General features: G+C 39.0%; 2 protein-coding genes across 2 annotated transcripts in view; one reads left to right on the top strand and one right to left on the bottom strand.

Annotated features, from left to right (window-relative positions):
* The window catches only part of fa2h (fatty acid 2-hydroxylase), a 33,582-nt gene extending 30,791 nt beyond the window's left edge, over nucleotides 1-2,791 (bottom strand). Inside the window, exon 1 of the mRNA XM_084363477.1 lies at nucleotides 2,396-2,791. Coding sequence (XP_084219603.1) covers nucleotides 2,396-2,677 — 282 coding nt within the window. The 5' untranslated portion in view covers nucleotides 2,678-2,791. The remainder of the gene's footprint in view (nucleotides 1-2,395) is intronic.
* Nucleotides 2,792-8,185: 5,394 nt separating this feature from the next.
* LOC311263471 (uncharacterized protein) lies at nucleotides 8,186-12,893 on the top strand. The gene is made up of 3 exons (XM_084363550.1): nucleotides 8,186-8,243; nucleotides 10,639-10,871; nucleotides 12,037-12,893. Exons 1-3 carry the CDS (start codon nucleotides 8,226-8,228, stop codon nucleotides 12,143-12,145), a joined length of 360 nt encoding a protein of 119 aa, XP_084219676.1. The 5' UTR covers nucleotides 8,186-8,225; the 3' UTR covers nucleotides 12,146-12,893.
* Nucleotides 12,894-15,392: the final 2,499 nt, after the last annotated feature.

The raw sequence follows: 15,392 nt of genomic DNA, 5'->3' as shown, positions 1-15,392 counted from the left end.
GTGCGTGTCAAACTCAAACTGTGTGGTGTGGTGTGGGATGTTATCATGATCTTTTCCCTAGTCCCATTTTCAGCAGCTCAGTAATGGAGGATCATGCCATGAGGGAACTAAGACTACAACTATAAATGATTTTCATTTACGATTAATCTGTTGATTATTTTACTGATCAATCAATGAGTTGTTTGGTTTTTAAAATGTAAGAAAATGGTAAAACATGTCAGTCAGTGTTTCCCAAAGCCATCAAATGTCTTGTTTAGTCCACAACAAAAATACATTCAGTTTACTGTCAGAGTAAAGAAACCAGAAAATCCTCAAATATATATGACTATTTGACTATTTTTCTAAATTGTACTCAAATCAATTAATTGATTATCAAAAAAGTTGGTGATTAATATAATAGTTGACAAATAATTGATTAATCTTTGCAGCTCTAAAGGGAACAACAGAATTATTATGCAATTTTGTGTATTTCCTTGTCAAACCAAACTTAAAAATCCAAAGCCGCATTATTTTGACACTACTTATGGTGATATTACCTTTGTATTTAACCTTTCTGTAGGAAAACACAATTAATTCCTCTTCAAAGTCACACTGTGTGACCTTAAGTTTATGCATCCCATTTCTGCACTGGTATTTGGCTTCCTGGTGAAAATGCCATTTACAGGCCAATCATTAAAGAACAAAATGCGAGTTCGGTTTAACATTTAAAGTTAGAGGCCTGAGTGACTGAGGGAAGAGCAAGTGAGCATTACTTGTTTTCCAGCCAAACCTGGAGGACAAATAATGTAAGTGCAATATTTTATTACCCACTGGTATGTCGTGGTGAATCAGTCAGTGGGCTGAAATCTGTCTCATGACCTCCATTGTCACATTTAACCATGTGTTTCACACCCATGTGAGTTCCTCAGTAGGGCTGAGTATGAATTCAATATCAGTCACCATATTTCTGCAGAATCACACTACTACTACTACTACACACTACTTCAGTTTTTTAACGAGAAGTTGTTCAAAAATATTTTAAAGTCGAGGTTTTTTCCATGCAACCTTGAGTTGGACCTGCAAGACACTGAAGACAGTGCTGAATCATGTCCAAAGAAAACCACTAACGTCTCAAACTGTGAAGGAAATGTGTGAAAATACATTTACAAGATTAACAGCGACCACATGAAGCGACCACATGAAGCACGAAGCTACAGAGAGGACTAAGAAGAAGAGAAGAAGAGGGTTTTTGCCACTGCAGTTGTGCAACTTGTATACTGAGATGCAACACACATGAGAGTGGGAAAGCCATGTAAATGTCAACTTTGTTGGTTAGAGATTTATGCAAACTCTCTTGGTTCCTCCCTCCTCCCAAATAGACAAACACACAGGGATAGAAAGAGCTTAATTCAATGTGGATACAACCAACAACCGGTGTTGGAGAGTTTGTAGTTTCCCTCAAATTGGCTCTGTTTGTATTCACCTTTATCCCTACTGGGACAAGACAAACCAGTTTTGTTTCCTTTCCTTCTCTCTCTCTCTCTCCATCTCACACACACTCACACACACACTTCTTGAATCATTCATTAACACCAATGAGCCCCCACCCTCATCCCAACATCCTACCCCCACAGGTCTACAATATCACCTGTACGCCCCTCCCTGCCTGCTCTGCTCCTTCCCTCCTCCTTCTCCTCACAGAAATTACACAAACACTGAGCCGGACCCCTCCCTGTGTGTCATTTTCCACGTACTCCTCTCCCCCTCCCCTATAATCAATACTGTCCAGGAGAAGTCATGTGAGAGACGATTATACACCTGTTACTCACAGAGCCAACAAGCTCCTATCAGCTTTCCAGTGCCTCAAAACCACAAAGTGTTTGGCAAAGTCACCCCGTCTGGGATCATATTTAGGGATTAAACACTTCCTAGCCTGTTTAGAGCACATAAATATGTCATGACTGTCAAAATATTGGCTCAGTGTGAGGAACATGGGGCTCCGTGGGCTTCATTTTTACTCTGGTTAGACTATTTTTAAGAGACGTCACTGGATGACTTCCCAAATGAGGTCAAACATGTTGGAGAGTTCTGAGCAGAATGATTAAAAATTAACTATAATTGTGTTATTTTGTGACTGTTGTCCCTCAGGGGCCACAGCCTTGCCTGGAGGCCATTGTTTTTACAACGTCACCGCTTTAGCCTGAGGGGAAACTCTCCAAGTGGGAGATATATACACTTTCAACCAAAAATATTAATGTCAGTTTCTAACACACCTTGCAAAGACACACACCTTGACGACCCTCAACTGAAGCAACCGGTTTTTCTTCCTATCTTTCTCTGAACTTGTCACTCTGCTGTGAGGTCAGTAATGTCAGTCTAGCTCGCTACCTGTGGGTCCAGGTACCCCAGACTCTACCTGTGCCTCCTCGGTGCCGCTGTCCTTTGCCAGCTCCCCGATGTAGTACTGCTCCATCCACCGCCGGGCGTTCTCAGAGTGCCGGTGCGGGGGTCCCTCCATCTCCTCGCTAACATCCTTGCCCGACCGGCGCAGTATCAGCGCCTCCCCGCCCGGGTGCATCCGCAAGAAGGCGGTCACGTCGTACACCCTGGTCCCCAGCAGCACCCAGCAGGACTCTTTGGTGCAGTGGCGGGCCACCTCCCTCTCCGAGAAGAACCGGGGGGACGTGGACGGAGACATCCTGACAGTGAAGTTTCAATGCGTCCACCTGAACCAAAAAGTGAAAACAGAGACTAGAACGAGAGAGACAACCTCCTCTGAGGACCGTCAACCTGTCTACTAAGTCAAACTTCGTCGTTGACGCCCAGAAGCTCAAAAACTCTAAGTATCCACAAGAGGACAGCGCCGAGAGGCGGGGTCTGTGAGAGGTTCAAACGCTCGGAAAAGATCGTAGATACGACTTATTGACTGTCACAGCAGCCCACTGGCGTTATAGGTACTTGAAACAACAAACAATGTTCTCCCTTGGATGGCTGTCGTTGTTTTATAAACATAGCTTTGCTCTTCCCTATCACTAATGTTCACCTCAAAACCAGGAAAATGCGATTTTCACATAAGACTTTATAGGTTCGTGATTTCAACTTGTGCCATAAATGCAGCACTCCATCCAGATCCACCTGTTGCTGTGAAAACACAGTGAAGATAAAGTCCGCTGAATCTCTCTTGTAGAGCAAACAGATGATTAGTGAATAATTTGGTTACATTTGTTACCATCTCTAAAAGTGACAGCTTTTATTAAGGTTAACTGTGGACGTCAACTAGTCAGTGACATAGCGTCAAGAGCTGTCATCACTTCCTGATCGATAAGTCAACATCAGAGCCCGCAGGCTACTCTGGAGCTTTTAAGTCTAAAATGTAAATCCATCACATCTAACTCTAACTAAACCTGACATCTGTTTAAGTTTCTCAACACTAATAATGACATAAATCTTTGTGCGCTCCTCACTTCGATCACTTTCTTAATGACGAGTTCGCGCAACATCTCCCAAACTGACATGTCCATGCACAGACAGATTAAATTAGTACTATTTTGAATATACGTGATAGAGTGTGGCCTATTTTAAGGTCTCCTAACACAGAGGGCGTGTATTTGTTTACTTTCAGCTTTATCTTGAGCGAACAGATGAGCTGCTGCCTACATGTAGTGTTGGAAACACTCATTCCACAGGTGAGGTTCAAATGAAGCACAAAAATAGTAAAGAAATAACTAATATTGAAGTGATGTTTGGGAGAGCGTGGAAGCTGCAGCAGCAGTTTAAAAGTGCGTTACGAAGGACATTTAGGACCGCGTTTAACAAAATAGGGAAGTCGCACGTGGCTCTGAAGGCAACTCAGGAGTTGTCCGCGAGCGCCGTCCAGCGTGTTTTGGTAAAATATATGTTATAAAAACACGATGGACGAGGTGGTGCAATTATTAGGTATAGGCACAATCAAATTCAGCATTCACAACGAGTCATAATATGACGAGAGAATGCTATTAGAGGTTAGGTGGGAGGTTTGAAAAAATATAGCCTAATTTATTTGCTTTACAGAAACAAAAACAAAAATCCTGTGACTTTATGACAAGGAGTATGAAGGTCTGACTCTATATGTATGATGAAGCTTAAGAACTGAAATAAACAACTGTGATATGTAGTGAAGACATCCTGGTCTAAAATTAGGCCTAGTTGTCCTGAAAACTGGTCCTCTCTACCCACAGTTAAACACATTCTTATCAGCACACGTTGCTCTCCGTCACAATGCCACAGTGTCCTTTAAGATACCAGTGTGATGAGTCACCACAGTGTCTGCAGTTATTAAATCCTTGGACCTTTAATGCCTTGCTCAAGGGCATCTCAGAAGGACGTAAGGAAGAGGCCAGGGCGGTAGCGACCATTGAGGCCACTGAGGTCATGTCCTCTGTATTCTTTTGTGGGTCTATATATATATATATATATATATATATATATATATAATAAAAAATGGCAAATACAGTTATTTTAACTTTATTTAACAGCCATTTCACTGTTAACAAGCAATTAAATGCTTGTTTATTGGAAAGTTGCAATTGATCATATTGTTCAGAATAATAAATACTGTGTGTTCATTTATTAACATTATTTGGACGAGCTACAACTGATGTTTTTAAACTATACAGTTACTTAATGAATGTTTTAAGAACCATGTTATTGCTTCTTAACAGTAAAATTACTGAACTATAAATTTACCATTTATCAGTGATGGTTATTATGAAGTGTTACCCATGTGAATGCTCTTATTTAGCACATTTTAGATTCATATTCAAATGTTATTCTATTTATTCTATCAGACCTTTTTTAATCTTGCAGTATGGTAGATGTATGTATGCATATATTTGTAAATATTGTGTTATTTTTACCATTCTTGCCATTTCTTGTGTCACCATCTATTTTAATTGAAGTCATTTTTTAGCATATGAATAAGTGTAAATAAGTTTGATAAATTTAAATCAAAATTGGCCATATTCATCAATCATCTTCTTCTTTTTCTGTCAGGATTTGAGTCCAGTTTTCATCAATGTGCTGGAACTGATATTATTTCCAAAGCGATTATTGGATTATTGGGGGGGGGGGGGGTTTAGTATTTCTAAAATCCTGTCTACGTCCCTGGAAGAGGCAGACACCATCCTGTGCAGTATTGGCAAAAGCCTACATTTCTACATACATCAACTGCACAACTTTAAAATACTTACATAAGTTTTCAATACTGAATATAATATATAACACACAATTCAAAGTATTACATTGCTATACATCATGGACAACTACAAGAGAATAAAATGACTGAATGAATTTGTCTAAAACTGCATTATCTCACAAGTGAATACAACAAAAGTTGCATGGTTTCTCAGCCTACATAGAGGTAGAGCTTTGTACAAAACAGCAGGGGGCAGAGAAGGACCATAGTATACATAGCTACAGTAAATGGGTGATGTGAGAGACAGACAGCAGTAGAGAGGTGCCAAGGGAGTTGATGAAACAGTAGGTGAGACAAAGACAAATATGTGATGTTTTATGTGTCTTTTTTTTTTTTTGCAGATAATTCAACACCTGAGTGATTATATGAGCAAATTCTAGAGGTAAAACATTCACACACACCCCTCATTTAGTATTGTGAGTTTAGAGACATGTGGGTCACAAAGTTTCACAGTTCCTTTAGTTGATGAATGAATAAATTATACATCACTCTGAACATTTGTGTACGCCAAACTGATGGTGCCCTCAAACAGACATGAATATTATAACACGCAGTCTGTATTTACTGCAGGAGAAGCACAGCTGGAACAAATGTGGTTAATGATGGCTCTGTAACACTTGGGTGCATCAGTGAGCCAGCATGAGCAATAGCAGGACCCTTTCACAGGAACACATGCAGAGAATGCAGATCACGTTAAATAATATGTGCTTCACCTGTGTTTGACAAGTCAAAATGTCTGCTATGAGAGGGTGTCCAATAGCCTGATTTTCTAGTGTCTCTATAACATTAAACATTAAGACAGTTCTTTTTTTCCTCTTTTCTTGTCACATCCCTCTTTTAATCTAAGTTACAATACAAAATATTCAAACCACCTTTACCATCATAGCTATAGAATTAAATGGAAGGTTAGAAAAGACTCAACGTGCATGAAGTGACTCATGGGTCCTCAATTCCTGCTGTTTTTGGCAAAGTAAGGAACATTTTAGCACACAATGTTGCATCACATCTATAACACATACGCTGTAAGCCTACAACATTAACCCACTAATGCTATTTTTATGGTTGCATTACAGAATTACTGTGAATTCCTCATTTCTAGTAACTGAAGAGAAATGGAGATAGTGCTCGATTACACTTACCTAATTCCAGTTATTCTAATTCCTTGTGTAGGCCAGAGAGATTTTTAGTCAGTACACTGCAGGTCGGCTGAACTTACAAAAATTTGAATTATGTTTATAAGCAGGTATACAATTAAACATATATGGAAATAATGGTGTTTCTGATAATAAATGAATAATGAATGAATAGTACTTGGGTTTGATTGGAGCTTTATCATTAAATAAATTCCTCTGGAAATCAACTGCTGTGTATAAACTGAACAGAACTAAATAAACTCAAACATCTCAGAACTTTGTCTGTCTATGTTCTTTTTAAGTAAAAGCAACATTATGTAACTTTTTACATTAAAATAACAGACTCAACATCATGTTGATGGTACAGTGTCTTGTAACAGCGTGAACGGTGTCTCTGTCACTTGTCTCTGCACTATGTAACTTCAGTGAGAGGGGAGGATCACAGCCTTACAAACATGTTTACTTCAACATACAAGTTTTCAACACATAACACTGTTATGATGTAATGAGTTTTATTTGTAGTTAGCAGCTACATTATATCTGACAAATTGTTACAGACCTGGGATTTGTATTTACAACAGTGGTGTTGCACTCAGAAACTGTTGGGGGACGCCAAACTGCACAAAATGCCAATTTCTACATAATGTTGCTTAAAGTGCAGACTCATCGTCCCTTCAGCAGCCAGCTAAGCTCACGAGATAACAAGATTGCAAACAGTGGGAACAGAGAACTTTTTTTCTTTTTATGGAACAAAATGCCAGGGGAAGCAAACAGCACAGTGCAGAGAGAGGAGAGGAGCTGGAAGAGCTGCTGTGACTGTTCAGCTTTAGCCCAGCAAGCTGTGAGGTGTCATATCCTACCAAGTTTTGGGCCAAACATTTGCTGTGCCACAATCTTGCAAAGAAAATCACCTTTGAACCCAGAAGTGCTGAGAGCTCATGTCCACATTTAGGTCATAACCTGTGACAAGGGGCCTCAATTACATCCTGCTTTGTTCTACCTTTTGTTCACAAGTCAAAATGTTTGGGCACCACTGATGTTTTCCCTGTGCCTATTACCAAATTATACAGATCATTTTGGATAACAATTAAAATCAAAAAAATCAAAAATTTGAGATATCTTGTGCATGATTTTATATTTGCTTTCATGTCATTTAAAATCTCTGGTAACTTTGAGTTGTTGAATAACATGAAGTAGCTTCTACTTGACTCGTGTTGAGACAGAAAGTTTGACCGATGGTTTGCACAGTCTAATGTGTTGACAGTAAAGCCCTTATCCTGTTTCATTTCCTTAGAGACTAGAAAACACATCAGAGTCAGCGTGTCTCACACCTATTGTCTCTTCCCATCAGTGATGTGTAATATTGTACTGATTGACGATATTTAACGCACCAGTGCATCCCATTGTTAGGCACGTCACCTTACACTGTGTGACGCCGGCTTCCCTACTCCCCCTAACTGTCTATTATGTCCGCCTGTTTTCTCCTGTCCTCCCCCCTTTTGCCATTTCCTCGTCTGTCTTGTCCTCCCTCTCTCCCTCCTGTCTCTATCAGTTTCACCTCCCCTCATTTTTTCCTCAATCCCAGAATTACAGCTGCTTCTAAATATACTCTGCGCAACAAGAGTCCTCAATAATAGACTGCGTGCCAGTGTATGTGTAACATGAGGCAACAGGCGTGTGCGTGTGTGTGTGTGCGTGTGTGTGTGTGTGTGTGAAGTCAAGAGTGACTTCACTGTGACGATGTCACAGGTAGGCGGGGTTATTTTGTCCCTTCTGAAGGGTGATTGGCCTATCATCCAGCCTGGTCATGAAGGCATGTATAAGAAGGCAATGAGTCCCATTCTGATTATCTCTTCACTACAGAGCATTAACAATCACCCATGGCGACTGTCGTTCCTGTAAGTATCTTTGTGGTGTGTGTGTGTGTGTGTGTGTGTGTGTGTGTGTGTGTGTGTGTGTGTGTGTGTGTATGTTTATGCATATGTATATCTTAATCTTGCACTTCAGGATTATGCAGTCATAGAACCACACTGTTTTTTTCAAGTGTTTGCACTATAAAAGTAGAATTAAGTGTTGTGATTAAGTGTTATGTCATTCATGCAGTGTGATGCACTATTTTGGTTTAAAGTGAAGTGGGTTTATGTAATAAGACAGCAAAGCAGTTAAGAGCAAACCCAGTGTAAGTGACCTGCCATGCTGAAAATCGAAAGTTCCATATTTTTGTCAAATGTGTATGAGATATGTTCACATTTGTACACTCAGAACTGAAGAAATATTTCTTCATATATTTGGAATCAGTTTAAAACACTAATTTGTCGAATGCAATGGAGAGTACCTCAAGAGATATCCTGAGAATGTGTGTGTTTTTTATCAAAGCTCTAATTTCTCTGTACACGACAATTTAAAGATACTGTAACAGGTCAGCTATTGTGTGCAAGTGTGTGTGTGTATGTGTGTGTGACTGGGAAGACAACTGTCGGGAGGTAAATCTACATGATCAAGTGTCAGGCCTGTAAATGTATCTGCTCAGCTGAATTCTGTGTGTGTGTGTGTGTGTGTGTCTTGGGTTTCTGATGGAGAGGGTGATTAAGTCTGCGAGAGGAAGACGGTGGCTCCTCGTACACTAATTAAAATGTTGCAGTATGGGTGTGTGCAAGTGTACGTATGTGTGAATGACAGGGACACGCTGAGACTGCAGCAGCTCATATGGCCTCATTTTGTTCCGCTGCCTGCAATACAGTATCTATTATGATCCACTAGATTAAAATGTTGGGAGGCCAATAATAGCAGCTTGTGATTAAATAATTATCAGTGCTTCCCATGATGCATCAGTGATCAAATTGTTTCTCACTTAACAAAGTGTGTAGTGTAAATGAGAGCCTCAGTGAGACAGGTACATCACATAGGTGTACATTGTGTAATGTATAGTGTGTTTATTTAGGCAGTAACACACACATTCAGCAGTGTGCCACTCCACACTGTAGTTATAATGTACTAAGAAGGATGAAGGGGACAAACTTTGCATGGTGGATTATATATTTCAAAATAACCCTCTTAGCTGCCTTTGTAAGATAACGCTTCCATGCATAACTTGTTTAATCAAAAAGTAATATTTTTTACATTTTTGTTTTTACTCTTCAAAAATAATGTCACTGTCTTTTGTATAACAATGATTCTGGAAAACTGTCAAATTCTTTTATTCTCAGAAAAACAGACAGGTAAAAACAATATTTTCAACTGAATAAGAGATGTTAGAAATACAGTCAATCAGAATTGGATGATAAACTTTTTTTCTCTCTAGTGGATGTTATTCACCAAAGGGTATATTCTGACTATTGTGTCTATATTAAGATACAATCCTAAGGTTATATTGTTGTTTAATTAAAGTAAGTAAGTGTAAGTGATATCATGATTTTGATTTAAAAAATTACAAAATAAGGCAGATCTAAAAAAAAAAAAAAAAAGCAGAACGTACCCTTTGGTGCATAACGTCCAATGGGGTGGACAGATGTCCTATCACAGAAAAAAAAAATCCAAGTTATGTAATTAAAATCAGGGTAAAAGCATTTCTAACAGCTTATTTAGTTGCAAAGTATTTTGTACCAGTAAGAGGATTTAACAGTTATTCCAGATGTACTTGGTGTATTTACTCATCTCTCCCCCAATCTGAATTTATGAAGCCATATCAAAAAACGACTAAGAGAAGAGAAAGGCAATAATCAAACAGAATTGTGGACAGAGCTTTGGGGGTGCATGTCATCAGGTCAATATCCCAAATACCATGAAGTCTGTTTTATGAGGGAAAAGATATTCAAGTGCAGTCTTCTGCAATGAAACCAAATCGTAAAGACAATAAAGCCAATGAAATTCATTATTTATATTATATACAGCTGAATGCATTTGTGCTATTGAAGAGTGGAACATAACACATCTGAAAACAAAAACTGTCACAAAGGCTTTGAGTTTGTACAGAAGAGGATTGGGAATATTTATCATATCATATCACAATTTTGAAGTTAGAATCTTAAGAGTTCAGGGATATAGGTCAAGAGAAAAGTGAAGAAAAAAAGTCTCTGTATATCTCTGTATCTCTGAATCTCTGTATATTCACTTATTGCATTATTAACCCTATGTATGTGTGCAGGTATACATGCATATATAACATGTATGTGTGTGTATATATATACATATATATATATCAGTTTATAGTATCTATGTATCTATGCATGCATCTAATCTAGATATGTACAACATATGACAAACTCTTCCCTTCTCTTCCACCTTGACTCCCAGTTTGCATCCTGCTATGCCACTGCTCAGCCCCTGCAGCTGTTTGGGAGAGAAAACAGAGGGGGCCACTATCAGGCAATCCTCACATACCGGGGCCCGCGCTGCACCCCGCGTCCCCGCCTGGTGTGCCACGCTCCGAAGATGACCCTGAGACAGATCTGTCGCACGCTGAAGGTGATGAGGCAGGTCAGGCACAGAGAGGCTGCTGCTGCCGCTGCTGCTGCTGCTGCTTCCAGGTGAGGAACTACTCTGCTGCAGGAACCTGGAACCTGTTGGTGCTGCAATTTGCACTTAGGCACTTGGGTTAGTTTTGCAGGTACTTGCAAGTATCTCAAATTTCATGGCGATACAACAAATAGTGGATACTTCAGTCTGGACTGAACTTGTTGCTGTACGGCAACTAGAAAAGGCTTAATATTGTGTACTATGAAATGTTTGGATAACATTTTGATAGCCAAAATGCATTAATTAGCACTAAAATCTCATGAACTGTGAATCGGGAAGGCTGATCCCTTCTTTTCTTCTGTTTAGAAATGGACAACATGTTAAAGCCGAATACAAAAAAGATAAAATGAGAAAAATTTAACAGATAAAATATATTTCTTTCTACTTCTTGGAGAAAGATAGTTGATTGTTGAGTCTCATCCCCAGATCAGCAGTTAGGACCTGGGTGAGACTCAACAATGAACTGTCTTTCACCAGGAAGTCACATCTTGTTGCTTTAAATAATACTCGTATACTTTACCACAGTTTCGAACATTTGGGAAGCATAGTAAAGTACAGTAGTAACTAACTCTTGCTGATCATGTTATTAATGGTTAAATATATAAATACTTACCAATGCTGTATTGATCCGGTATAAACCAATAATAAGAAGAACCAGTTTTGAGTTGTCAGGTTGTAAAAATAAATGTTGGCTGTTTTTTGTGCTTTCTTTTTTGTGAAAATGCAGTTATACATGTTTAAATGTTAGTTATAAATGTTTAATAAGTAAATAACAAATTAATTTTGGGCCACATCCAGCCATTTTGAGGAAGTACCATCAGTCAAAGGGATTTTTCACAACCTGGCAACCCTGAAGTTATTCTTACTAGGATATAAGTACAGATGTGGGAGCTTTAGTGCCACAAAAGCTGCAACCTAGGCTTATAATGTTTATTTATTTATATTTGTGGTTAAGCATGGATAGTTATGTGGACTATTATTACATTATTGATGCACTTAGGGTCTGTTTGGCTGCACCAGACTGGACTGTGATCACAGCAGTGGTTCTATCAGTCGAGGCCACAGGAGTCTACAGTTAATAATTAAATAATCTTGTGTCCTGACCAGAACAAACACTCAATCACACTTCCTCCTCTCATTGCTCTGCCTCTGTGTCTGGTTTCTCCCTCTGCACAGGAAGCAGGGGTCTGCAGCTCTGGCTCCGGCGTCGCCAGGAAACAAGTCGGAGAAGAAATGCGTGCCGAGCTGTCTAAGACATAAACGCAGTATAAAACGTGTTGGCTGACCCAGGAGCCCCCGTGGGACCGCAAGCAACCCTTTAAACCCAGCAGAACCCGTTTGCAACCCAGTTACGACTCTCACAGTGACTGGGAGATCAGTCCTCCAATGGAGAAGTTTATTCAGATTGCAATTTGGACAGCTAGTCCTGTGACTGAGGATGTTGGAGGACAATGTTCACTTGATTTGCGGTCCATCAGAAGAGAATGGAATGATATTTTTCCTACATACTCTGTGTTTTGAAAGTGGAGCCTCTGTGTAGATTTTTTTAAAAGACAAATATAGCATAAACTACCATTTTTAAAGGACTTCATGAGTGTTTTTTGTTGTAGTTGTTCAGCAGAGTATAACTTTACTGACTCTTGTTGTTCTTTCCATTTCATTTTTTGTTCCCCTTCAGTCTCCAGGACAAACATCACCTTTCCATCTGATCCTCTGTATGAATTGAGGAGTGAAATTCTAGCAGGCTCCTCCTCCTCTAATCTTACTCCTCCCCACAAGATGTTTTAGTAGTAGTTATTTTGTAGCTTGTTTGCTTTGTTTTAATGTCATTCAATACATACATTTGTGTAGTTATTGAAGAAAAATGTGTCCCACTCTTACGCTAAACCCTACTGTGCATGTTTTAAAATATGAAGACCTCTTTAAATATAGACATTGATAACCAGCACACATCACATAAAAAGGTCACACTTTGCTGATATCTGACAAATCTCTTTGCATGCTGTGTCGTTTTTGGTAAGTTGTCTCTTAAATGTGCAATAAAAGTTTAAAGAAATCAATCATAACAAATTGTGACTGCACATCCATCCTTTCGTTTATATGAAGAAACACCATGACATTAAAACTGAAGAATTTATTAAGGGTTTAACACTGGAAATCTTTAACTGACAGTGGCCACACAACAACATCATCAGATCCTGGTTAAAGTGTTGCTGATACCTTATTGGTGCACAGAAGTATGTGACATCACACATCTCCTGTTGAGCCCCTCCTTCTCTAAACTAGTGATGTGAGCACAGACAAAAACTCTAATACACAAATCTCTCATTTGAAACAACTAAAACAGTTCTAACTTTGTAAACAAATAACATGTTCATGTAGGACACAATTAACCATACTAAGAAGCTGATTAGACAGAATTAGTCTAGAGGGCCTTTAAATGTTGTCTTTAGACCAAAGATACTCATAAGGACTTTCACATAATAACCGCAAATATTGGAGCTAATTATTCCTATGGAGATACAGATTCTTATTCACAAACTGCAATATTTAACCCACAAGTTTTAGATCAATCAAATGTTGGTAGTGTCTATGACACATCTTTAAATCACACATCTTAGCTGGTAACAGACAATAATAAGTCGGGACTAATGTATTTCTGGAATAACTCCAAAACAAGATGGAAAACAAACAGCTCTGACATATTATCATGTGGTAATGTTGTTATGGCTAAACTTTCCCACTTACACATCCAGCAGACGGGGAGCAATAAGCATCCATTCAGAGTTGTATTTCTGGCCACTTGATGAATTTGACGTCTCCTTTATAACAGTCAGATAGTGAGGACAGAAGGGGGCAAACAAACTTAACATTTGTGCTCGAGTCATGTCAGATTAACCTTCATCAGCAATGGTGGTTAATGGTGTATTCACCACCAGCAAAGCAAATTTTCACTCATCTAGTAGTTAATTTGCCTCAAACAGCCAGATTACTTCATTGTACATTAGCCGTAAACTAGCAAGCAACAGCATACAACCAGGTTTGTAGACTGCGTGTTTGAATTCAGGTCAATCACCAAACTCAGCACTCACCAGACTTTGATTCTCTCTCTTCTCGTTCCCCTCGTCTCTCTGTAACGTAATGTTCATGAAGTTAAGTAGATTTTATCTCCAGCTCCAGTCTGGAGTCAACATAACAGTAAATACTTAAAAATGCAGGTCACTTCTGTGGATCACTGCTGGAGTCAGGTTGAGAAACAGGAGTGAAGATAAATTCAAATTTTTACTTCTAAAATGTGGTTTATGGCTCTGGATCAAAGCCAAGTCTAATTTGACTTTGGGTGTTTATTCCTCCAGAAAGTCTGGCTCTGTCCCTGACTCTCTCCTCCAGAGCAGACCGGTTAATGTTATTAAGCCCAATACTTTGGTTTATAACCTCAGGCAGGGCGTTCCAGGGCCCCTCAGCTTTGGAACGCCCTGCCTGAGGAGATAAGGTTCGCAGGATCGGTAACTTCTTTTTAATCACTTCTTAAAACCCATTTTTATAGACTTGCCTTTATGTGATGTCGTCCTTTTGTCGTCCTTTGGCTTTTGCTCCTACCTTTATTTGTTTTGTTTATTTTACCTATTTGATTTATTCCATTTCTTTATTTTGCTTATTTTATTCATTTTTATCATTATTTCTGTTCTTCAGTTATTTGTTTCAAATTGTTTAACTATAAATGCCATTTATTTTGTTTGTCCTCAGCAATTTTGCTTTGTTTTGTCGAAGCACTTTGTAAACTGTGTTTTTAAAAAGTGCTATATAAATAAAGTTTATTATTAAATACTGTACATATTTTACATTTAGCAGACGCTTTTGTCCAAAGCGACTCACAGTAATTCATACACTGATGGCGGTGGCTGCCATGCAAGGTGCCGACCAGCATATCAGGAGCAATTTGGGGTTCAGTATCTTGCCCAAGGAGACTTTGACATGCAGACCAGGGGAATCAAACCAGCGACCTTCCTACAACAAGACACTGGCTTTACCCCTGAGCCACAGCTGTTCTTTTTGTTGACTGCTTATTAGCAACTGTGAGCTTGGAGCAGATAGCGAGCATGGTAAACAAGATACCTGCATTGTCATTGTTAGCATGTTAGTATAAGCTCTGCCATGTGATAAGTACAATCTCACAGAGCCACCAGCATTGTGGCAGACTTTTGTTTAAATCTACCATCGATGCAGATATGTTCAAATTTAACATCTTCTGATCTACACCAAACACTACATGTATTATCCATCTTAAAAATTAAAATAAACTATGTCACTAAAATGATATTTATGATTTACAAAATTCCATCAAAATTCAATAAATTGCAGATGAGACAGCATTTTAGTAAACACTGTCTGTAATACTTGTGTGTGAGCGATAATCACCTGAAGCAAAGGAGAGGTGGTCAGATGGAAAAGTACAAATTGAGAAGGGACACAAGGTCTAGAAGCTACCAATTTGTTTACTGCCCAGAATTATTTATCTGTTGACTAAATAC

This window comes from Pagrus pagrus (assembly GCF_965226575.1).
Source record: "Pagrus pagrus genome assembly, chromosome: 10".
Classification (NCBI taxonomy): domain Eukaryota; kingdom Metazoa; phylum Chordata; class Actinopteri; order Spariformes; family Sparidae; genus Pagrus; species Pagrus pagrus.
This window is presented reverse-complemented; position numbering and strand designations above follow the sequence as displayed.

Coding starts and splice junctions, on each gene's coding strand:
- LOC311263471 (XM_084363550.1), top strand. Junction 10,872..12,036: donor GCTGCTGCTGCTGCTTCCAG/GTGAGGAACTAC, acceptor CCCTCTGCACAG/GAAGCAGGGGTCTGCAGCTC.